Source organism: Xenopus laevis, chromosome 9_10S (assembly GCF_017654675.1).
Source record: "Xenopus laevis strain J_2021 chromosome 9_10S, Xenopus_laevis_v10.1, whole genome shotgun sequence".
NCBI classification, from domain to species: domain Eukaryota; kingdom Metazoa; phylum Chordata; class Amphibia; order Anura; family Pipidae; genus Xenopus; species Xenopus laevis.
In genome coordinates, this window is record NC_054388.1 from 6,073,496 (window position 1) to 6,099,233 (window position 25,738).

At 45.1% G+C, this 25,738-nt stretch overlaps 1 protein-coding gene across 5 annotated transcripts in view; it reads left to right on the forward strand.

Moving 5' to 3' along the window:
- The window catches only part of LOC108702563 (protein TANC2), a 200,926-nt gene that overhangs the window by 98,230 nt on the left and 76,958 nt on the right, over nucleotides 1-25,738 (forward strand). For 4 of the 5 annotated variants that reach the window (XM_041578957.1, XM_041578953.1, XM_041578954.1 and 1 more), the window contains 2 exons: nucleotides 14,139-14,213; nucleotides 22,083-22,265. In XM_041578957.1, the coding sequence (XP_041434891.1) occupies nucleotides 14,139-14,213; nucleotides 22,083-22,265 (258 nt within the window). Of the gene's footprint in view, nucleotides 1-1,217; nucleotides 1,433-14,138; nucleotides 14,214-22,082; nucleotides 22,266-25,738 lie in introns of those variants that run through there. The other variant, XM_041578956.1, reaches the window with a different exon arrangement.

Here is a 25,738-nt window from a genome sequence, read left to right on the forward strand (position 1 = left end):
TCTGGAAGGACTGTGGATAGCACTGGATCTCTGGGAAGGGAGTGTGACTGTGGATAGCAGTATAGTAGGAGAGATGGTGTCTATAGTAACAGTGGATAATAGTCTCTGGGAAGGAGTGACTGTGGATAGCAGGTATAGTAGGGAGAATGGTGCCTATAGTAACAGTGGATAATAGTCTGTGGAAGGAGTGTGACTGTGGGATAGCAGGTATAGTAGGGAGAGATGTGTCTATAGTAACAGGGATAATAGTCTCTGGAAGGGTTGACTGTGGATAGCAGTATAGTAGGAGAGATGGTGCCTATAGTAACATGGATAATAGTCTGGGAAGGGAGTGACTGTGGGATAGCAGTATAGTAGGGAGAGATGGTGCCTATAGTAACAGTGGATAATAGTCTGTGGGAAGGGAGTGTGACTGTGGGATAGCAGGTATAGTAGGAGAGATGGTGTCTATAGTAACAGTGGATAATAGTCTCTGGAAGGAGTGTGACTGTGGGATAGCAGATAGTAGGGAGAGATGGTGCCTATAGTAACAGTGGATAATAGTCTGTGGGAGGGAGTGTGACTGTGGGGATAGCAGGTATAGTAGGGAGAGATGGTGTCTATAGTAACAGTGGATAATAGTCTCTGGGAAGGGAGTGTGACTGTAGGATAGCAGGTATAGTAGGGAGAGATGGTGTCTATAGTAACAGTGGGATAATAGTCTCTGGGAAGGGAGTGTGACTGTGGGATAGTCTGTGTTACAACTAAAAGAAAGAGGTTCTGCAGCTACAACTCCCTGAGACTTCAGCAGCCAAGGTTGAGCTCAATCAGATGGACACAGTGAGAATTGCTGCACATACAATGGTCTATGTCACGTTTCCCAAAGAGACAAAATATAAAAGGCACAGGTGCAGTTATCAATTGTTTGGGTGCAGGATTGGTTCCTTGTTTGCTCTGGTTCCAGTTTGGAGCTTAGCACTGATGGATAGGAAAGTCAGGTTTTGGGCTGTTCAGCACCAACTTTTTGCAAACTTTCGAGCTTAATCCAATATGGCTGTGGTCTCCTGCTTCTCCCCCCCCCCCAAACATTGATGCTCCCCTCTCTCTCCCTGTCTGCGCCGAATCCCAACTGCAGAGGAGGTGCTGGATCCAATGGGTTAATAAAAAACGAAAGTGTCTGCACCTCCTCCAACTCCCCCCCCCCCCTCTGCGGAGGAGGCTGGAAGTGTGTCTGCAGCTGAAAGGCTGATGCGTAGGTACCTGTACATCTGAGAGCTTCATTGCACACTCACACACTCGCACACTCACTTGCACACACACTCACAATCACACACACTGCAGTATGCATAAGGCTGGCACCAATTGTGCCAACTCCACCGCTGCTCTGCCTCGTTCCTCCGTGTCCTTCAGGAGCCCAACACAATGCTGCAGTCTTCTGTCTTCTCCAGCTGAGGTGGGTGCCCTTTCTCTCCTGTTCCTCTGCCCACAAGCTCCATTGGCACCTCTGCGCCCACTGACCCGACTCAATCTCCGCTTTCCTTTCTATGCGCCTGGTGCAGTCATATTTCATTCCACTCGCAACTCCAGCCATTTCATTTGTACTTCGAAGGCTCTTCCGATATTCCAGGCACATCATTTCTCCTTGGCGCTGGTGAATGGCATGATCTCTGGATGGTGCCCAGCTGTATTTAATGGGAAGGCACCAAATGCTCCTGCTTGTGTGTAACCTTCCCATAGACTCATTCATTCAGGCTCATGCTGGACTCGTAGGATCCCATTCATTAACATTCCCCAATAGAGACTTCTACCCTGATCTGATGACCCTTAATTAGATGAGGTTCTCTCGTTCCATAAAAAAGGGTTAATTCAGGGGGAAGAAGAGGCTGGTGTCCAGGTGGCTTTAGATATTTGATGTTTCAACATTTTTATTGGGTTTTCCAAAGCACAAAAGATTTTCAATACGATATAATATCATGAAAGCATATGTGATGCAGCTTACACCGCAAAGGAATGGACATTTATATAAATATAAGCACAATAATATCATTGGGAAACGTTGATAATCAAATAAGGTGGAGATGTTTGTTCTACAAGCTGGAGATAAGTTGGATTTAGGGCTGGATGTTGGGTAGGGCAGTTGGGGCATTTGAGGGGTGTCCGTTAATTTCACCACGAATGTCAGTTCTGCCACCTTCCAGCTATTGGGCAGCTCAATAAGAGATCAATAAGCAGAGCCCTTTCTCTCTTGCAGTTGCCCGTCTTGTGGTGCTGCAGTGCAATACAGAGATTAGCCCCTCTATGTAGGAATATCCGCTATTAGGCACTAGAGATACATTAGCCCAGTGCCCATTAATTGGTACAAGAGAGATTCCTTCCTCTAGGTTGTAATTCCTACTGAGAGATTAGTCTCCCTTGTGCCCCTTTACTGCCAATGGAGAATGATTGGCCCCGATATGTACAAGGGAGATGGGCAGTGCCCATTAATTGGTGCCAGAGAGAGTGCAATTTGCTCCACCATATATCAGCGCCCCTATTTAGCCCCTCTACATGTCTCTATAATCCTGTATGCAGATGCATTGTATAATAAGCGGTTGGCACAGCCGCCAACGAGAATTCGGCTTTATCCTATGTGAGAATTCGGCTTTATCCCATGTGAGAATTGGGCTTTATCCCGTGTGAGAATTGGGCTTTATCCCGTGTGAGAATTGGGCTTTATCCCGTGTGAGAATTGGGCTTTATCCCGTGTGAGAATTGGGCTTTATCCCGTGTGAGAATTGGGCTTTATCCCGTGTGAGAATTGGGCTTTATCCCGTGTGAGAATTGGGCTTTATCCCGTGTGAGAATTCTGCTTAATCCCGTGTGAGAATTCTGCTTAATCCCGTGTGAGAATTCGGCTTTACCCCATGTGAGAATTCGGCTTTATCCCGTGTGAGAATTCTGCTTAATCCCGTGTGAGAATTCGGCTTTATCCCGTGTGAGAATTCTGCTTAATCCCGTGTGAGAATTCATCTTTACCCCGTGTGCGAATTCGGCTTTATCCCTTGTGAGAATTCAGCTTTATCCCACACGAGAATTCTCACATGACATAAAACAGATTCAGTTTGGTACTCGGCCGAATCTTTTGCAAAGGGTTTGCGGGTTCGGCCTAATCTGGACACGTCAGTCCTTGAGCCATTGGCATTGAGAGGTCAGTGTCCTGCAGTAAGAGCCTGGGAGCTGGGGGACCCCCTGGAGAGAAGGGTGGGTGCTCGGCAGCTGTGAGATCCATTATTCATGGCGATTGGCTGGTTTGATTGTAATGACTGCGCAGCCGCCGTGCCCTCGTTGTGAAATATTTACTAGGCGCCCGTATCCATCGCTCTTCAAGACTCATGAACGCGATGCCAAGTTTAATATTATTCCTCCTCTTTTCTCCCCCCTCCTTTCCCTCTTAGCACATGTTAATTAACGTGGTGATCACATGACCTCATTGGGTTTAACACTTTGCCCGCCGGGGGGTGAGAGTTAAAGCTGTGGCTGGCGGAGCAAGATTTCCAGCAGATAAATTATTCACGGTGATTTGAATATTAATCCCTCTTTACGCCAGCAAATTGCTTTTTATTTTGGCAGCCTGGTGTCAATTCGCTGCAGAAATACGTAAAAAAAAGGGAAAATATACCTAAATGGCATTTCTATAATGTGCAGTAAAATAGTGTTGGTTTAGCCTCTTTTTTCCTGTTTATTCAGACAGGAAAAAATGATATTTAAAGAAGCGAATTAAAAGTGGCCTGAGATGGGTGCAGAGGGGTCCCCTAATCTCTTCCTAAATGCCATTTAGACTGAGCCCTCTATCCAACATTCCTTCTCTTTAAATTTCTATTGATACTTATTTATACTTGCTTATGTATATATCTATGGGTGGGAGCTGCCATATTGTTTACCCTTAGTACAATACAATATGAGATTTTAGGTTGTGTTATTATTTGCTAATCCACAGTTGTTGCCTCTTTACCTGGCACTTTGCCCTAGTGTGCATACACACCTATACCCCTTCTCCTGGAACATCATCTTTAGCTATACATACCAACTGATGATTACAGATCCTCTGCTGCCATCTTGCCTTACTCAGTTTCAACCTTTTCCCCCAATACCATCTTGCTTTATGGTACACACTGTGCCACTGTTGCGGTTCTGCCTGAAGCATTGTAGGCAGTTGCAGCTCCGCCGGACACATTGGCCGCAGTTGCAGCTCCACCGGACACATTGGTGGCAGTTGTAGCTCTGCCGGACACATTGGTGGCATTTGCAGCCCCGCCGGACACATTGGCGGCAGTTGCAGCTCAGCCGGACACATTGCTGGCAGTTGCAGCTCTGCCGGACACATTGCTGGCAGTTGTAGCTACGCCAGACACATTGGTGGTAGTTGTAGCTCTGCCGGACACATTGGTGGCAGTTGCTGCTCAGCCGTACACATTGGTGGCAGTTGTAGCTCCACCGTACACATTAGTGGCAGTTGTAGCTCCGCTGGACACATTGGTGGCAGTTGTAGCTCTGCCGGACACATTGGTGGCAGTTGTAGCTCCGCTGGACACATTGGTGGCAGTTGTAGCTCTGCCGGACCCATTGGTGGCATTTGCAGCCCCGCCGAACACATTGGCGGCAGTTGCAGCTCAGCCGGACACATTGCTGGCAGTTGCAGCTCTGCCGGACACATTGGTGGCAGTTGTAGCTCCGCCAGACACATTGGTGGCCGTTGTAGCTCCGCCGGACATATTGGTGGCAGTTGCAGCTCAGCCGGACACATTAGCGCCAGTTGCAGCTCTGCCGGACACGCTGGCAATTGCAATGATATTATCAGGGAGCATTAGATGCTTCTCACTGTATCCGTTTACGAATGAAAGAATCTGCCACATTCTCTGAGCTTTTCATTAAGATCCGAGTGCCCCAGACGCCCGTCCTCGCTCCCACCGCCCAGTAATTATTGTGGAGTCGCAGTGATTTATCCACATTAATATCCCGGCTGCCCGTTAAACTTGCGGTGACGTTGGGGCTGGGACGCATGTGCTGAATATTTACGAGTCTGTCACATCGCATTAGTTCCGATTAAAGAGAAGATCTCGGCTATTGGAGTGCGGTCGGGTGGAGGGCTCAGCTGTCAGCTCTTCTACACCTGTTGTAAAATCCTCCAGCCCCTGAGCTGCTCGTTCCAGGATTAGTATTGCCCCTCTCTCTCTGCCGCAGAATGGCCTGTTTGTTCTGCTCTGTGTCTCATAAATTATGTCTGGGTGTGTATTTGTGTGTGTAAATGTGTATGTGTGTCTGTTTGTGTGTCTGTGTGTGGGTTCTTTAATTAATGCCGAGCACTGTCCAGCCTATTGCTCTCCTGCTGACAGAGGGTGCTGGGAGTTGTACTTCATCACTGCCCAATCGGTAGCCCTGATTTATCTTTTTAGGGCAGTAGTGTAGGGGCTGATTTCTCGCCCCTGTTGATTTCCAACTTGGCAAAAAAAAAAAAGTCCCTATTGTAATTGACTGAATGTTGCACTTTGCTTTATGGCTGGTGCTTTGTTGAGGCTCCATAGACTTCTCTGTGATACCACTGGGTGCGTTTACCCTTTAAATGGATCTGAGCGAGATTAGGCAAATACATGAATGGATTATTCTAATCACAGATAGTGACCTTAAAAGGATTCATTTGGATCTGTTGCCCAATGTTAAATGGGGAGAGGGACCCCCTGCGGTGGAACAAGTCAATTCTATTTACAGCCCCGTTCTCTGCTTTGTTTACTAATGGGACCTGGGAGCCCCGATTTAATTAGAGGGAGTGGGTTCACTTACCCCTGGGGGTCAGTACATGAGTGGGTATATGGGGGGGCTTGTATATATTTAAGGGTAAGGACACCACAAGACTTGAATGGGAAATCCCCAAGCGCTGACCCCTGCAGCCTGATCATTACAGTCCTATATGTTGTGACTAGGGTACTGGCCTGGTGGTTGATCCCAATGTTATTAATAGGGAAAAAAGGTAAAAATATAGTAAAGGCCGGAATTTTTGTACCCTCTGTCCGTAAAACTGATTTAAAGGGATTGTGTGCCCTTGCCCCATTATTTCTGTATGATGGAACCTTTGTATCCCCTTAGGGTCAGGGCACACAAATCTCCTCTTCTTCGTGGCGACTAATCTCCCCCGAACTGCCCCCGCCAGCTAGAATGTAAATCGCCGGCGGGATGGCACTTGGATCGCTTTGTTTTCCAAAGTCGTTTGAGGAGATAGAAGCCCCGAAGAAGAGATTTGTTGCCGGGCGACTAATCTCCCCGAATCTGAGTGTGTGCCCTGATCCTTATAGTCACTTCCTTCACATTGTTCTGCCGGTGGGAGTGACCATACTGATTATGCAGAACCTCACCTTTATCCCTCGCCCCTGGATAAGATGACCAAACATGAATGGGGAAGGCTTTGTTCCAGGCACTTCTCTATCACTTGGTTTGGGGTGAGATCTCACCCTGCCATTCCTTCTATCTCTCATGAGTCTGTACACGGCAGTGTCTCTTGCAGATGGGCGGAGCTTTGTGCCTCCGGGGGCTGTAGGCAGGACCCTGTAGAGGGAATGATCTCATTTAAGGAAAGCCGCAGACCGCACCGGCATCACGTATGTCATTGGACGCCCTTTGAAGAGAAGCCTGTAGCCGCCTTTTTGTAAAGCTCATGCAGGTAAATAGGTGAAGCTTGTAAAAATATTTTCTTTTCCAGGTGCTTTCCCTTCGGGTAAGGGCACACCTCGAGATTCGGGGAGCTTTAGTCGCCCGGAGACTAATCACCTCTTCTTTGGGGCGACCAATCTCCCCGAACTGTTTCCCTGCGTCTTCCGCCTGCTTCAATGAAAAAACGTCTGCGCCAATGCACTCACGGCGCTTCGATTTCCAAAGTCGCCCGAAGTTTCCTCATGAGGCATCTTCGCACAATTTCAGAAAACAAAGGCGGTTTTTCATTGAAGCAGGCAGAAGACACGGGGAAGCAGTTCGGGGAGATTAGATGCCCGAAAGAAGAGGCGATTAGTCGCCAGGCGACGAAATCTCCCCGATTCTCCAGGTGTGCCCTTAGGGTAGGGGCACACGATGCTATGTGGGGGAGATTAGTCGCCCAGCGACAAATCGCCTCTTCTTCGGGCGACTAATCTCTCTGCAATGCCTTCCCACCGGCTAGAATCTAAATCGCTGGTGGGTTGGCACACTGAGTGCTTCGTTTTCCGAAGTCGCCCAAAGTTTCCTCATAAGGCATCTTCAGCGATTACAGAAAACAAATGGCACCGAGTGCCACCCCGCTGGCGATTTAGATTCTAGCCGGTGGGAAGACTTTTCGGGAGATTAGTTGCCACTTCCTTAGTGTGTGCCCTTACCTTAAAAGGGGAACCTCACCTTAATGTTACGTTTCTAATGGACTAATGATAACTACGTCACAGAAATCTGGGATCACGGGCTTCTAATGTCCACCCCTCACTCTGTCCTACATGGCTGCACCCTCTCCTGTGCAGGTATTTATATATATATATATATATATATCTCCATGGCTGATAATTTAGTAATGCTGTTATGGCCAATGGGATACCGAGTGATTTCTTAATGAAAACAATATGGAAACTCTATAAATAAGAGCTTTGTGTCTGGCAGAGCTCAGGGTGCCAGTTTGACATTGAGATGCCCAAGTATAAGTATAAATAGGCTTTGCTCCCAGGCTGTACAATATTTACACCCAGATGTATGGGCAGTGACTGTACTGGGATTAATTTTCCCTTGGAATACAGATCAGGAGAATAATTCTCTAAAGCGCCTCCCTTCCTCCTGATTCAGCACCTACCCCTTCCCCCGGGCCCCATTGTTTCATATCCCAAATTCCTAGCAAGTCTTCTGTGAAGTCTGAAACTGAGAAGCCAACCAGCCGATAAATAAAATAATATTGTGCCAACCACTTTTCTGGTGCCATCAACGTTAAAGCATTTCAGAGAGTACAAAAACGGCTTAATTACTTACTAATTAATTACTAATGGATGTTTATTGTAAACCATGTAGAACTGTACCTCTAATTATTGGCAAATCCCATAGACAGCTTCACAATTTGGCCTTATATTGATTAATCATTTTTATCTGCATGTATATGACCTTCACTTGCCAACCTCTGACCCAGGACCCACCACCCATATTTTTCTGGTTGGACCCTCAAAAGCTTTACCTAAAACTTCACCCTCTACTGACAGCCCTTACTGAAACACAAGTGGCATGTCCAAAAATATTAAATTGACTCGTGACCCATACCTCTCCTATGCCCACCCAATTACTTCATTGTCCTCCTGGTATTCAACCTGCTGCTCAACCTCATGCTACAGCCCACGTGTTCTCTTGAACTGACCTCTATAAGGAAACATTTTCAGAAGGAACATGGAGAGAAGTAGGTATAATCGACATGGATAAACTTGCCTTGGGGAACAGGATAATTGGGACATAAAAAGAGAGACCTTGGATAGTGGAAGGTGAAGGCTTGCTCCTGGGAAGGGATGGTGTGGGGTTATCTGCAGAGGAAGGAATACTCAAAATGATATGTCCAAGGAGAAAAGTATTCGAGGAGATGCTAGAAACTAACTTCTTGATAATCATTCAGAGTCTGTGTTGGAGAACTGGTGAAGGTGGGAAGCCTTTTGTTTTTAGAAGGGAAAAAAAAAGCTATTGGCTGGAAATAATATGGATCTCTTCCTAATGGGAAACTGAAGCATTTGAAGAAGTATTCGAGAGCCTGAAGACTGTAAGAAGCATAAAGGGACTAGGGAATTTATTCCTAAACTGTGTGTCTGGTCCTTCTGAGGGGCTTGGAGCAGAGTATGGGATGGCTTACCTGAAGACCAGTTAGATACATGTGAAAGCCTAGCTTGAGGGACAGTTTGGCTACTCCTAGATACACCTGGCAGCCCAGTTGTAAAGGTCAGGACTCTTGTCCTAGATATTGTTGGAACTCTGGCTGAATGACTGATAAATATGTGTTTTCTTGGTTGGACCTTCAAGGGGGACTTGAGCTGAAAAAGTCTGCCAGCCAGTGGACTATAGACAAGAAAGAATATATGAGAGGGAGTGATTTTTAAAGAGTGGAGCCAAGAAGAAGCATTTAAGCATTTGCTCAGACTGGAAGTTAAGGTGGTAGAGTTATTTGAGGTTTTATCGAGATTGGGTTGGCTTCTTGGGTAGAGTGCAAAGGTGTCTCATACAACAATTTCTTGGGTCAGAGAGGCTGGAATTTAGTACATAGAAGCCCCCAGAACTCCTGCCTTTGTTTGGTCCTGTTAGTTGTGTAGTCAGACTATATCCCAGGATTTTGTAGAGGATCCAAAGGATATTGTGGCGCATTTGTTGAGTTCCGGCCTGCATCCCATTTGAATGGGGTTTTCTGCATTAACCTGCGTCTCCGGGAGCCGGCACTACATTGTTGTGACATCACCATGTATTATAAATATTGTATTACCATCCGGCCCTGTGAGGCTTACACTTGTGCTACCTGCCGACACGCTCATCTGTCATCCAGAGATTGTGTGCGGCAGTGCTGAGCCCAGTGATGATTTCCTACCGGAGAAAGATCCAAGGGAGGCTCAGCAGGATATTAAGGACTCAGGCTTCTCACTCAAACTGATGTTATTTTAATATCTCCACTGTGTCTGTGTGCCGCTGATATTCCACAGAATCATTCCTGATCTATATCAACTGCTGGGGAATGGTTTTAAAGAGACAATATGCTGCCCATTATGGATGCCATGGATGGGCAAGTGACAGTTGGGCAATACTGATATAAAGCTGCAGTGTTGCCGCCTTGTCCTGCTTACTGTTATTTACCTTACAACAGCTTGTTTGCCCCAGAGAATTCAGCCTACATTTGTCTGATTGTGGAAATTCTATAGAGTGAAATAAATTGATTGTTAAACAGAGTCGTTACTGGGGATCATTAATGTTAGTGGCCTCCTGTGCCACTCATTACATAAGCCTGCCACTTTTAACTCTGCACTTTTTGTCTGTGTAAGAACAAGCCCATTAACGTGTTGCTTTCATTAGTCTAATGGAGGGTCGGGCATAATAAAAATGTGACTGCTTCTAGTTGGGTCCTGCGTAATTCTGATCAATGAAACATGTTTCTGCCATTAGTGCACTCTTGTCCCAGATGAGGGTCATTGGACAGAAGGGTATTCAAATGTAGATAGGTAGATAGATAGGTAGGTAGGTAGATAGGTAGATAATAGATAGGTAGATAATAGATAGGTAGATAATAGATAGGTAGATAATAGATAGGTAGATAATAGATAGGTAGATAATAGATAGGTAGATAATAGATAGGTAGATAATAGATAGGTAGATAATAGATAATTAGATTGATAATAGATAATTAGATTGATAATAGATAATTAGATAGATAGATAGATAATAGATAATAAGATAGATAGATAGATAGATACGGTAGATAGATACGGTAGATAGATAGATGTGTGGATGGGTGTATAGGTAGATAAATAGATGGGTAGATAGAGGGATGGATGGGTAGATGGATGGATGGGTAGATGGATTTATGGGTAGTTGGGTGGATGGGATAATGGATAGGTTGATGGACAGATGAATGGATAGATAGATTGATGGACGGATAGATACTGTAGGTAGATGGATAAGTTGATGGATGGATGGATGGATAGATTGAAGGACGGATGGATCAGTAGATGGACGGATGGATGGGTAGATAGCTATATGGGTAGACAGACAGATGGATAGATAGTGGAGCCTTCGTTTTACTGCTTGGTATTATAGAGTTGCACCTTTGGTTAATGGTCATTGAGTAGGAACTATTCATAGTTCCAGGAGGTGTCCCCCCGATGGAACACAGAATTAGCAAGTGCATGGCTAAGGGGCTAGCAATGGTCCAAGGCTCAGTGGAGGGAAAGAGCGGCAACTTCTGTCCTTGTCATAGAGTACTTGGCTCTTTGCTTGTCACATAGCCCAGGTTGGTAGTCAAGTAATCAAAACAAAACAAATAATGCATGCCGCTGTGTATTTCACTGCATAGTGCTGTTGTATCTTATGCAATGTGCAGCAGTCCTGTGTAGCTACAATGTGCAGCAGTCTCTAGATGTCCCCTATGGTCTGATTCTGTATGTTGTGTTTCTTACTAAATGCACATAATAAGTACACAAAGCCCCCTGTACCCCTGATATGGTGTTTTACAAGAGAGGACTTGAGGCAGGTCATTGAGTGGAGGAAGGCTGAGAATGCAGCAGAAATGGAATAGATCACTTGACTGCACTGCAGTGTCTCTTTCATCAGCCCCGATTGCACAGATATTCTCATGCGGCTCTTGTTCCTCCGATATCTGGAACATCTGCACCAAAGCTGGGGACCTACTGAACAGAATTCTAATGAAGATACTCCCAAAGCTGACAGTTGTGCCTGTGCTACTTATTATGCCCTCACTAAAGATGGCTGCCGTGGGTTTTTATCCTCTTGTTAACCCTTAAACACACAAGGAGACCTTGTGCCACATTTAACCGCTCGTTACACGGGAAACACTTGGGGCAGTCATTATGTACTTTATTTATAAGCACCTGACTTGCCTTTAAATCATACGCAGCAGCGAGGGGGAATCAATAAAACTGCAGTTGTGCCGCGTCAGGTCCATGAATTATTCTCTTTGCCTTCGATTAACTGCACGAATTTTCGGTTTAGCCTTCTATCACCGCCGCTGCTCCTTTGTCTGTCTGTCGGCCAAACCTGTAATCACATCAAGGCTAAGTGGCTTCTAGGAACGGAATAAATAGAATAGTTCAGCTGTGTGTTTGTATTGATAGATCCACTTACCCATCTCTATGAATGGAGCTGCTGTGTTATTGTTTTATATAAAGACCCCCCCACACACACACTCGCAATATCCTGCGCTTTTTTTATCTGGGACAGATTTAGTTAAAGACAATGGGCATTGTCACATGAGTGTTACAGTTTTGCTGGAGATTACTAGTCGTATCTTATATTATCAAATAGTAGAAAGAATGTAAATTCATTCAATGTCATTGTAGAGCTTTCCCCTCTTGGAATCTGTAGCCCTGAGCTTTCATCTCAACCAAAAGCAGTAACCTGGAGCTTTATTCTCAACCAATTACCCTAACCTGGAGCTTTATTCTCAACCAATTACCCTAACCTGGAGCTTTATTCTCAACCGATTACCCTAACCTGGAGCTTTATTCTCAACCAAGTACCCTAACCTGGAGCTTTATTCTCAACCAAGTACCCTAACCTGGAGCTTTATTCTCAACCACTTACCCTAACCTGGAGCTTTATTCTCAACCAATTACCCTAACCTGGAGCTTTATTCTCAACCAATTACCCTATCCTGGAGCTTTATTCTCAACCAATTACCCTAACCTGGAGCTTTATTCTCAACCAAATACCGTAAACTAGAGCTTTCATCTCAACCAAATACCGTAACCTGGAGCTTTCATCTCAACCAAATACCGTAACCTGGAGCTTTCATCTCAACCAAATACCGTAACCTGGAGCTTTCATCTCAACCAAATACTGTAACCTGGAGCTTTCATCTACTAATGCTACTTCATGCTACTAATGGGCATTGTCACACGAGTGTTACAGTTTTGCTCTAGATTACTAGTCGTATCTTATATTACCAAATAGTAGAAAGAATGGAAATTCATTCAGTGCCATTGTAGAGCTTTCATCTCTTGGAATCTGTAGCCCAGAGCTTTCATCTCAAAGAAATGTGGTAACCTGGAGCTTTCATCTCAACCAAATACCGTAACCTGGAGCTTTATTCTTAACCAAATACCGTAACCAGGAGCTTTCGTCTCAACCCAATACTGTAATCGGGAGCTTTAATCTCAACCAAATACTAGGGATGGGTGAATTTTATACGCCTTGTTTTGGCGCAAAAATGATGCCCATAGACTTGTATGGTGTCGTGAGTTAAAAAAAAAAGACGCTTGTAAAAAAAAATTTCGCCGCACAACAACATTTTTTTGACGGCCATAGACTTTAATGGGCCCGGCGGCGAATTTTTGGGGAAACGAATTCGCCCATCCCTACCATCCCTGGCTTTCATCTCAACCAAATACCGTAACATGGAGCTTTCATCTCACAGGGAAGCTGTAAAATGGAGTTTTAATCTCCTGGAAATTTACCCAGAGCTTTCTTCTCAACCAAATGCTGTAACTTGGAGCTTTCTTCTTTCAGGTAAACTGTGATTCGAGGCTTTCAGGGAAACTCTACACTGGAGCTTTTATCTTTTAGAAACTGTATTTCAGAACGTTCTTCTCAACCAAAAACTGTAACCTAACCTGGATCATTGACAGACCAGATGTTCTTCTAAGGAAAACCAGTTCCGTACCGTATGCAGGACCCTCTGTTGTACTTCTCTCCCCTGAAGTCACATGTTTGGTGAACCTGCGTTTGTGTTGGCAGCATTCTACTCTTCTAGTCTACTGGTTACCAGCTCATGATCTACTGCTTGTCCTTGGGAACATACAGTCTAGATTGTCCCTGGTCTTCCTCATTGGGACATGGTCCATCCTTCCTTGGTCCAGCCTTGCGCTGAGCCTCAAACAGCTGTTTTCTGTGACAGAATGTGTGTTGCATCCATGTGACCATAAAAAGGGTTGAAATATTTATGGGTTTTGCACTCCCACATGTGTATCTAATCTGGTGATTTTCTTAACTTCTGGGGAGTGGTGTGAAAGCAGCGGTGTGAATGTGGCAGTGAGTGACAAACTGCCTGTTAGACTGAAAAACTGAAAAAAACTGGATTAAACCATAAGCAAGTCAACGTGTGTGTAAATACTTCCGCACTGTAGTTGTGCACCGGTGCCTAAGCTATAGCAACCAATCAGGCTGTTGCTTTTAATAACTGATGTGTATTTGACTGATCTAAGTCAGTTGTTGATTGGCTGCAAGGTAATATTACCATTGAGGTGGCAAGTACTTTTCTATTGCCATAAAGTGCTCCCATTTGGTTGCTTTGGATTCCTGCCCCTGTCCATAAGCTCCTCTATTAATTCATCATCATCATCATCATCATCATCATCATCATCATCATCATCATCAGTATATTTGCATTGGGTTTAGTGAGAAGTTTTTCATCATGTTATTTTGTTTTTCCCTAGATGGAGGCAGCGAGGAACTCCAGGAAAGTCGGAAGCAGCACAGTGTAGACAGCCGCCACGGTCGGGCCACCCAAGGTAAGAAAGGTCCACTGTCCCACGTTTACATGGGAGGTAGAAGGAAAGAGAGGTGGGATAGGCAGCCTTTAGCATCCAGGTGATGTAGAACTGTAACTTCCACCATTCTTCCATTAGAATAACTACTGGGGGTCTGGAGGACTGTAAGTTGCCCCTCTTGGACTTCCCCTAAAGCGAATATAAACCTCAATAGAATGACATTTGCTTTTAATCATTTCATTTGCATTCTAATCATTAGCTCCTGGGCCAACTAGGTATAGAGCAGTGATCCCCAACCAGTAGCTCGCGAGCAACATGTTGCTCTCCAACCCCATGGATGTTGCTCTCTGTGTCCTCAGAGCAGATGCTTATTTTTGAATTCCAGGCTTGGAAGCAAGTTTTAATTGCATAAAAACTAAGTATAGTACCAAGTTGAGCCTCTTGTAGTCTGCCAGTCCACATAGGGGCAACCAAATAGCCAATCACAGCCCTTATTTGGCACCCCAAGGGACTATTTTATGCTTGTGTTGCTCTCCAACTCTTTTTACATTTGAATGTGGCTCATGGGTAAAAAAAGGTTGGGGACCCCTGGTATAGTGTATATGGCCAGTTTAACAAACCAGGAAGCAAGGCATTGTGGGTATTTTAGTTTTGGCTGCAGGAAAGGTGTAGCATTATTTCATCCAGCTCATTCATCCTCTGTTGGCCATTCCAACGTTTGAGATCCATTAGTTTAGAACAGAGCAATGGCTTAATGACAGAGGCTCAATTGACAAAACAATATTCCCCTGCTGTTAGTCTTGGACTCAGAATAAATCATTTTGTTTGCCGCAGGGAAAAATATTTTTAAATTGATCACAAATTATTTATTAATTCGCAGCATCAGTTCCCCTTTGAGGTGGGGCAAAGAGAAGCTCTTAGAGCCGTGTGCCAGGCAGATCAGAGACCCCTCTATGTTGCAGGGAGCAAAAGGCTGATTAGCTGCATCCCCTGTCCCCGCTGAGCCTGACAGTTTAATCCAGGTGTCCTTGTAATTGAAACACAAGAAATCCTTTAATTCAAAGCAGACTAAACCCCCTATACAGGTCCAGGGGATTAAGTGCAAATGATCTCCTGTCATTCCATCAGAACGTTCCTGGCAGTCACCGAGATTATGGGCAATGGGTCGGGGCTTTGTGTTCTCTATAAGATCCACTGTGTCCCTCTGTAACCGTCACGTATGGAACCCGTCTAGAAATAAATCCCTTCCCTTAATCGGGTTCAGTAACACGGTCACTTCATCTAATCCAGAAATGTTAATTCACTACTGGCCCCGGATGCAATTAGTGCTTAGAGACATAGAACCAAAGGGAAAAAGGACTTGCTTTTTAGGCGGTTATTAAAGGGAATATAGGGGTCCAGTTGTTCAGCAATTTGCTTCAGGATACTGCAAAATACTTCGGCACATTCTTCTATATATAAATGTGTATAAAGTTTTCCCTATATTGCCCCCTAGTGATTATGCACACACACATCAGGCACAGTTTTGATATAGGGGATAGCAGGTATAGTAGGGAGAGATGGTGTCTATAGTAACAGTGGGATAATAGTCTCTGGGAAGGGAGTGTGACTGTGGGATAGCAGGTATAGTAGGGAGAGATGGTGTCTATAGTAACAGTGGATAATAGTCTCTGGGAAGGGAGTGTGACTGTAGGATAGCAGGTATAGTAGGGAGAGATGGTGTCTATAGTAACAGTGGATAATAGTCTCTGGGAAGGGAGTGTGACTGTGGGATAGCAGGTATAGTAGGGAGAGATGGTGCCTATAGTAACAGTGGATAATAGTCTCTGGGAAGGGAGTGTGACTGTGGGATAGCAGGTATAGTAGGGAGAGATGGTGTCTATAGTAACAGTGGATAATAGTCTCTGGGAAGGGAGTGTGACTGTGGGATAGCAGGTATAGTAGGGAGAGATGGTGTCTATAGTAACAGTAGATAATAGTCTCTGGAAGGGAGTGTGACTGTGGGATAGCAGGTATAGTAGGGAGAGATGGTGTCTATAGTAACAGTGGATAATAGTCTCTGGGAAGGGAGTGTGATTGTGGGATAGCAGGTATAGTAGGGAGAGATGGTGCCTATAGTAACAGTAGATAATAGTCTCTTGGAAGGGAGTGTGACTGTGGGATAGCAGGTATAGTAGGGAGAGATGGTGTCTATAGTAACAGTGGATAATAGTCTCTGGGAAGGGAGTGTGACTGTGGGATAGCAGGTATAGTAGGGAGAGATGGTGCCTATAGTAACAGTGGGTTATAGTCTCTGGGAAGGGAGTGTGTCTGTGGGATAGCAGGTATAGTAGGGAGAGATGGTGCCTATAGTAACAGTGGGATAATAGTCTCTGGGAAGGGAGTGTGACTGTGGGATAGCAGGTATAGTAGGGAGAGATGGTGCCTATAGTAACAGTAGATAATAGTCTCTGGGAAGGGAGTGTGACTGTGGGATAGCAGGTATAGTAGGGAGAGATGGTGTCTATAGTAACAGTGGATAATAGTCTCTGGGAAGGGAGTGTGGACTGTGGGATAGCAGGTATAGTAGGGAGAGATGGTGCCTATAGTAACAGTGGGTTATAGTCTCTGGGAAGGGAGTGTGACTGTGGGATAGCAGGTATAGTAGGGAGAGATGGTGCCTATAGTAACAGTGGGATAATAGTCTCTGGGAAGGGAGTGTGACTGTGGGATAGCAGGTATAGTAGGGAGAGATGGTGCCTATAGTAACAGTAGATAATAGTCTCTGGGAAGGGAGTGTGACTGTGGGATAGCAGGTATAGTAGGGAGAGATGGTGCCTATAGTAACAGTAGATAATAGTCTCTGGGAAGGGAGTGTGACTGTGGGATAGCAGGTATAGTAGGGAGAGATGGTGTCTATAGTAACAGTGGATAATAGTCTCTGGGAAGGGAGTGTGACTGTGGGATAGCAGGTATAGTAGGGAGAGATGGTGCCTATAGTAACAGTGGGTTATAGTCTCTGGGAAGGGAGTGTGACTGTGGGATAGCAGGTATAGTAGGGAGAGATGGTGCCTATAGTAACAGTGGGATAATAGTCTCTGGGAAGGGAGTGTGACTGTGGGATAGCAGGTATAGTAGGGAGAGATGGTGCCTATAGTAACAGTAGATAATAGTCTCTGGGAAGGGAGTGTGACTGTGGGATAGCAGGTATAGTAGGGAGAGATGGTGTCTATAGTAACAGTGGATAATAGTCTCTGGGAAGGGAGTGTGACTGTGGGATAGCAGGTATAGTAGGGAGAGATGGTGCCTATAGTAACAGTAGATAATAGTCTCTTGGAAGGGAGTGTGACTGTGGGATAGCAGGTATAGTAGGGAGAGATGGTGTCTATAGTAACAGTGGATAATAGTCTCTGGGAAGGGAGTGTGACTGTGGGATAGCAGGTATAGTAGGGAGAGATGGTGCCTATAGTAACAGTGGGTTATAGTCTCTGGGAAGGGAGTGTGACTGTGGGATAGCAGGTATAGTAGGGAGAGATGGTGCCTATAGTAACAGTGGATAATAGTCTCTGGGAAGGGAGTGTGACTGTGGGATAGCAGGTATAGTAGGGAGAGATGGTGCCTATAGTAACAGTGGGTTATAGTCTCTGGGAAGGGAGTGTGACTGTGGGATAGCAGGTATAGTAGGGAGAGATGGTGTCTATAGTAACAGTGGATAATAGTCTCTGGGAAGGGAGTGTGACTGTGGGATAACAGGTATAGTAGGGAGAGATGGTGCCTATAGTAACAGTGGATAATAGTCTCTGGGAAGGGAATGTGACTGTGGGATAGCAGGTATAGTAGGGAGAGATGGTGCCTATAGTAACAGTGGATAATAGTCTCTGGGAAGGGAGGGTGACTGTGGGATAGCAGGTATAGTAGGGAGAGATGGTGCCTATAGTAACAGTGGGTTATAGTCTCTGGGAAGGGAGTGTGACTGTGGGATAGCAGGTATAGTAGGGAGAGATTGTGTCTATAGTAACAGTGGATAATAGTCTCTGGGAAGGGAGTGTGACTGTGGGATAGCAGGTATAGTAGGGAGAGATGGTGTCTATAGTAACAGTGGGATAATAGTCTCTGGGAAGGGAGTATGACTGTGGGATAGCAGGTATATTAGGGAGAGATGGTGCCTATAGTAACAGTGGGTTATAGTCTCTGGGAAGGGAGTGTGACTGTGGGATAGCAGGTATAGTAGGGAGAGATGGTGCCTATAGTAACAGTGGGATAATAGTCTCTGGGAAGGGAGTGTGACTGTGGGATAGCAGGTATAGTAGGGAGAGATGGTGTCTATAGTAACAGTGGATAATAGTCTCTGGGAAAGGAGTGTGACTGTGGGATAGCAGGTATAGTAGGGAGAGATGGTGTCTATAGTAACAGTGGGATAATAGTCTCTGGGAAAGGAGTGTGACTGTGGGATAGCAGGTATAGTAGGGAGAGATGGTGCCTATAGTAACAGTGGGATAATAGTCTTTGGGAAGGGAGTGTGACTGTGGGATAGAGGTATAGTAGGGAGAGATGGTGCCTATAGTAACAGTGGATAATAGTCTATGGGAAGGGAGTGTGACTGTGGGATAGCAGGTATAGTAGGGAGAGATGGTGCCTATAGTAACAGTAGATAATAGTCTCTGGGAAGGGAGTGTGACTGTGGGATAGCAGGTATAGTAGGGAGAGATGGTGCCTATAGTAACAGTAGATAATAGTCTCTGGGAAGGGAGTGTGACTGTGGGATAGCAGGTATAGTAGGGAGAGATGGTGCCTATAGTAACAGTGGATAATAGTCTATGGGAAGGGAGTGTGACTGTGGGATAGCAGGTATAGTAGGGAGAGATGGTGCCTATAGTAACAGTAGATAATAGTCTCTGGGAAGGGAGTGTGACTGTGGTATAGCAGGTATAGTAGGGAGAGATGGTGTCTATAGTAACAGTGGATAATAGTCTCTGGGAAGGGAGTGTGACTGTGGGATAGCAGGTATAGTAGGGAGAGATGTGTCTATAGTAACAGTGGATAATAGTCTCTGGGAAGGGAGTGTGGCTGTGGGATAGCAGGTATAGTAGGGAGAGATGGTGCCTATAGTAACAGTGGATAATAGTCTCTGGGAAGGGAGTGTGACTGTGGGATAGCAGGTATAGTAGGGAGAGATGGTGTCTATAGTAACAGTGGATAATAGTCTCTGGGAAGGGAGTGTGACTGTGGGATAGCAGGTATAGTAGGGAGAGATGGTGTCTATAGTAACAGTGGATAATAGTCTCTGGGAAGGGAGTGTGACTGTGGGATAGCAGGTATAGTAGGGAGAGATGGTGTCTATAGTAACAGTGGGATAATAGTCTCTGGGAAGGGAGTGTGACTGTGGGATAGCAGGTATAGTAGGGAGAGATGGTGCCTATAGTAACAGTGGGTTATAGTCTCTGGGAAGGGAGTGTGACTGTGGGATAGCAGGTATAGTAGGGAGAGATGGTGTCTATAGTAACAGTGGATAATAGTCTCTGGGAAGGGAGTGTGACTGTGGGATAACAGGTATAGTAGGGAGAGATGGTGCCTATAGTAACAGTGGATAATAGTCTCTGGGAAGGGAATGTGACTGTGGGATAGCAGGTATAGTAGGGAGAGATGGTGCCTATAGTAACAGTGGATAATAGTCTCTGGGAAGGGAGGGTGACTGTGGGATAGCAGGTATAGTAGGGAGAGATGGTGCCTATAGTAACAGTGGGTTATAGTCTCTGGGAAGGGAGTGTGACTGTGGGATAGCAGGTATAGTAGGGAGAGATTGTGTCTATAGTAACAGTGGATAATAGTCTCTGGGAAGGGAGTGTGACTGTGGGATAGCAGGTATAGTAGGGAGAGATGGTGTCTATAGTAACAGTGGGATAATAGTCTCTGGAAGGGAGTATGACTGTGGGATAGCAGGTATATTAGGGAGAGATGGTGCCTATAGTAACAGTGGGTTATAGTCTCTGGGAAGGGAGTGTGACTGTGGGATAGCAGGTATAGTAGGGAGAGATGGTGCCTATAGTAACAGTGGGATAATAGTCTCTGGGAAGGGAGTGTGACTGTGGGATAGCAGGTATAGTAGGGAGAGATGGTGTCTATAGTAACAGTGGATAATAGTCTCTGGGAAAGGAGTGTGACTGTGGGATAGCAGGTATAGTAGGGAGAGATGGTGTCTATAGTAACAGTGGGATAATAGTCTCTGGGAAAGGAGTGTGACTGTGGGATAGCAGGTATAGTAGGGAGAGATGGTGCCTATAGTAACAGTGGGATAATAGTCTTTGGGAAGGGAGTGTGACTGTGGGATAGAGGTATAGTAGGGAGAGATGGTGCCTATAGTAACAGTGGATAATAGTCTATGGGAAGGGAGTGTGACTGTGGGATAGCAGGTATAGTAGGGAGAGATGGTGCCTATAGTAACAGTAGATAATAGTCTCTGGGAAGGGAGTGTGACTGTGGGATAGCAGGTATAGTAGGGAGAGATGGTGCCTATAGTAACAGTAGATAATAGTCTCTGGGAAGGGAGTGTGACTGTGGGATAGCAGGTATAGTAGGGAGAGATGGTGCCTATAGTAACAGTGGATAATAGTCTATGGGAAGGGAGTGTGACTGTGGGATAGCAGGTATAGTAGGGAGAGATGGTGCCTATAGTAACAGTAGATAATAGTCTCTGGGAAGGGAGTGTGACTGTGGTATAGCAGGTATAGTAGGGAGAGATGGTGTCTATAGTAACAGTGGATAATAGTCTCTGGGAAGGGAGTGTGACTGTGGGATAGCAGGTATAGTAGGGAGAGATGTGTCTATAGTAACAGTGGATAATAGTCTCTGGGAAGGGAGTGTGGCTGTGGGATAGCAGGTATAGTAGGGAGAGATGGTGCCTATAGTAACAGTGGATAATAGTCTCTGGGAAGGGAGTGTGACTGTGGGATAGCAGGTATAGTAGGGAGAGATGGTGTCTATAGTAACAGTGGATAATAGTCTCTGGGAAGGGAGTGTGACTGTGGGATAGCAGGTATAGTAGGGAGAGATGGTGTCTATAGTAACAGTGGATAATAGTCTCTGGGAAGGGAGTGTGACTGTGGGATAGCAGGTATAGTAGGGAGAGATGGTGTCTATAGTAACAGTGGGATAATAGTCTCTGGGAAGGGAGTGTGACTGTGGGATAGCAGGTATAGTAGGGAGAGATGGTGTCTATAGTAACAGTGGATAATAGTCTCTGGGAAGGGAGTGTGACTGTGGGATAGCAGGTATAGTAGGGAGAGATGGTGCCTATAGTAACAGTGGGATAATAGTCTTTGGGAAGGGAGTGTGGCTGATCAGATTGTTGGGCCCTAGGGCCCATGATCGGATCAGAATGGAGGCAATTTGGCTGGTCGGATTATGGGACAGCATCAATGAACACATGCGGGCACGATCCAACGGGATTTTTTACCCTGCTCGATCCTGCGATCTGACGGGATTTTCGGCCAGATATCAATATTCTTCTGTATAGTAATCTTTTATACTTTAGGCCTGGGAGCTACCATAGTGCTTACCTTACACTGCCTATTTCTGCATATTTGAATGAATATGGGCGGGGGCTGCCATATTTGCTCAGACCAGATATTTTCAGACTTTCTTGTAGCAGAACTCCGTTCTCTTTCAAGTCTGATAATCAGCTGGCATCTGCTACATTGTGTCAGGTGTCAGAACCACCAGTGCAGAGAATTAACAGGCACGCAGATGCAATTAAATGTACAGTCATCTTCTCTATAGACTTCCAGCAGCTCTAGCAGAGATAAAGAGAAATGGATGAATGCCTTGAATGAGGGAAACAACATGGCAGCTCTTCTCCATTGCAGGTGCATTGTGGGAGTATTTTATTTGACATTCATAACGCTGTATTTGCAGGTGGCTCCTCCTCAGAGAACGACTGCGCATTTGAGCCGGATTATTCCATCAACCCTCTCCCAGTCACAGAAGGAATGCAGCACATCCGCATGATGGAGGGCATGTCCCGCTCTCTGCCCTCGTCCCCCCTACTCACCCACCAGGCCATCAGCATGCGACTGCAGCCCGTGAAGAAACTCACAGGTAGGAACCAACATTATTTTATAATCGAAATCTGGCAGTTTCAGTCTTATGTAACTTTCCCTTGTTTGGGGTGACTTCAAGCTTTTACATTTCTCCACCAAACATTGAATCTGAGCTGAATGCTGAGGATCAATTGCAAACTCATTGAGCAGTTATGTCCCATGTGGGCCTCCGTACAGTCGTTTACTAACTCCGAGTTAGAGAGCTGAAAAGCAGGAAGTAGTATTCTGGCTATTATGTTACACATCCAGTCACTCCAGTCTTTATACATTACATTTTTGGCTAACTAACTATATTAGATACATTTTTATTATGCACAGCCTATTTATTTACCCAGTTTTTATTTTTATACTGAACAATTGTCACACATGCAGGAGAGAGAACCCAGTATGTTTATAGCCTGTACAGAGAGAGACCATTGAATGACTTTCTTTCTGCTCAGGAATAAAATTAGAATCCTTTCTCACATCTTTCCTAAGCAGAAGAACATCAGAGCAGCCTCTTTCTTTCTCCTGACAACTTCCTTGACTACTTGCTGGTCAGACTGGTGGGAAACTGACCAGCAGGTGGCGCTGTTGTAACAAAATTCATTCATATTAACAGTACATGTATCCCTTAATATCTTGGAATTAAAAGAAAATAAATAAGGAATGTACATTGCAAAAGTGCTTAGAATAGTCCCCTCATCAATTTTACATTAACTTATTTTCAAGGTTTACTTATCCTTTAACAGTGCTGGACTGGGCCGATGGGGCATTGGGAAAAAACCTGGTAGGGCCTGACCAAGCCCATGTCTGTTGGGGGTTGAGGTTCTGTTTTAGGGGGAGCTACATGACGTTGGTTGACCGTTGGGAGGAGGTTTCAGTTTTGGTCGACCCCGGACGCCCCAGTCCGACCCAGTTCATTAATTTCCACTTGTGCTCAGTCTCTCTTCCTCATACTGAACACTAGGAACTCGGGTCTGAAGTGGAAACTTTAATGAGTGACTCGTTAATTGGGTTTTGAATCCAGAGCTCTTTGAAGCAGATTTGGCTGTAGCCCTGCAGTTATAACATTGACTTCAGTATAAGTCAGGCTGTTTGAGAGACAAGTAGGAGCTCCTGGGGTCGGACAGGACTAGAAGGGACTCTTGTTGCTTTAGTCTTGATGCACAGTGATCCAAATTCTGGAAAGAACCCCCAAAACTATAGTTTCCCAAACCTCCTCTCCTGTACCCGTATATCTCTCTTCAGGCTGTGAGCAACTAAGGTGCTGGTTATAAAGGGCACATAACCAATAGCGATGGGCGATTTTGACCCGTTTCACTTTGCCAAAATTTCACAGTCGGCGAAAATTCACCAAAATGCATGGGCAGCAATTTTTTTTTGAGATTTTTCTCCCATTGGAGTCATTTCCACAGCAAAACTGTGCGGAAAAAAAATCGCTGGTCCCTACGCCGCAGGCAGTGTAGGAAGTGACTAAAACAGGACTCCATTGGCAACGCAAAAGTTCACCTAGGATCAAGTACATAGACATAGGGTGTCATTCACAACCCCGGGGGGCTCTGGTACCCCTTAGTTGTCTTACACTTGCGTCTGGGGTTGTAAATGACCCCCTTTTGTCTGTGTATTTCTATTTTCACTCATTTTTCTACTTGCCCCGTCCTCTGCTGACATCCTACTATGCCCCCTCCCCACTAGGCTAAAATTGCAAATGAGTTGTATTTAGGCAGCGTCAGACTCGGCATAGAACATACTATCTATAACCAACTGGTGGGATGGTACCAAATAATAATAATAAATAATCGAGCTTATATAGGCTTCTAGCGATGGAACCGTCAGACCAGCCTGACCCTGTATGTGGCATTGCTAATACTTCTCAGAGTAACAAAATACTCTCTGTCCTTCTAATGACTATAATGCAAGTTGACCTGATCATGAGGGGGATGAAACGGGTATGTTGAGAACCCAAAGCTAATGACCCCATATTTAATGTCCAGTAACAAAGATGGCCGCCTGCATTTTCTCTTTTTGATGCTAATTAAAGGCACTCGTATCCAGACATGAGCAGTGAAACGCGTGAGTGCTGTGCTAGGTGGAGCTGTTTGACATCAAATGTATTTTTCAGGCTGTATTGTTGCGGTGTTCGGGAAATGTTCTTTTAACCCCATAATTGGACTTTATGGAAAGCTGCGGAACTACCGCATGCAGCTTAGGTACTGGTACCATAAACTGACCCCTGGGGTAAACCTTCGTTTATTGGGTTAATTAGCGGCTGGTTTTCTAAGTAGGCTCTGCGGATCTGATTCATTCTAAGCCTTCTCCTGCTCCCAGAGGACAGAGCATGGCATGAATTTTTATTACAGATCAATAGAGAACTTGCAGGCTGCCTTCATGTCTGTGCATCTTATTAGAGAGCCTGGCTCCACTCAGTGCAGCTAATAGCCTTGCACACCATACTAAGGCTTTGCTCGGTTCTTAGCCCAACATCTATCTGCAACCAGTTCTGTGACGCCCACACTGCTTTGCATCCATTACAAATGTCCTTGGCCTCTCCTCTCAATAGTATTATTGGTTCTGTTGGTTGTTTGTCTTAAGAGTTAGCTCCATGTCTTTCACTATGCGCTTGCCTCAAAGTCACATGAGTAATGGTGGCTCCAGTCTTGATGTAAGAGGTCTTCTCATGACTTGGTTTGAGTTGTGTCTCTCTTTTGAATTAAGAGCTTGTCTTGGTTCCACATGGTTAGAGTTGGCTCTATGTCTTGCTCTTAGATATTGTCACATTGTTATAGATGGTTCCATGTCATGTGCTAAACGTCTTTATTGTCTCAGTATCAGAGTTAGGCTCTTTGTCTTTGGTTAGAGTTGGCTTCATGGCTTGCCCTGAGAGTATGTCCTTTGGTCATATGGTTTGTGGTGGCTCCATGTCTTGTTCTAAGATATTCTTTTGTTGTCATGTGGTTATATGTGGTCTGCACCTTACAGGCTTTATTGTCTCACTATAAGAGCTAGTCTCTTTGTCTTGTGGTTTAGCTTAATGTCATGTGGTTAGCGTTGGCTTTATGTCTTCCCCTAAGAGTGTGTCCCTTTGTCATATTATCTGTGGTGGCTCCTTGTTTGTTCTAAAATAGTGTCTCATTGTCATGTGGTTATAGGTGGCCTTTATTGTCTCGCTATAAGAGCAGTGGTTAAGCTCAATGTCATGTGGTTAGAGTTGGCTTTATGTCTTCCCCTAAGAGTGTGTCCCTTTTTCATATGGTTCTTGGTGGCTCCATGATCTGTCTTGCAGTAAGAGCTTGCTTAACTTAGTGTTGGTTGTCTTTTGGCTCTAGAGTGCTGTGCTCTTTACAGCATCTGCTTTTGGGTTTCATAGGTAACAAATGACTCCATGTCCCCTGTCTGAAAGTGAGAGGAAGACAAAGTATAAATAACCAGCCTCCATCCCTAAAACCTTCATGAATACAGTATATAGATAAATGCAAGGTCATTGTCTGA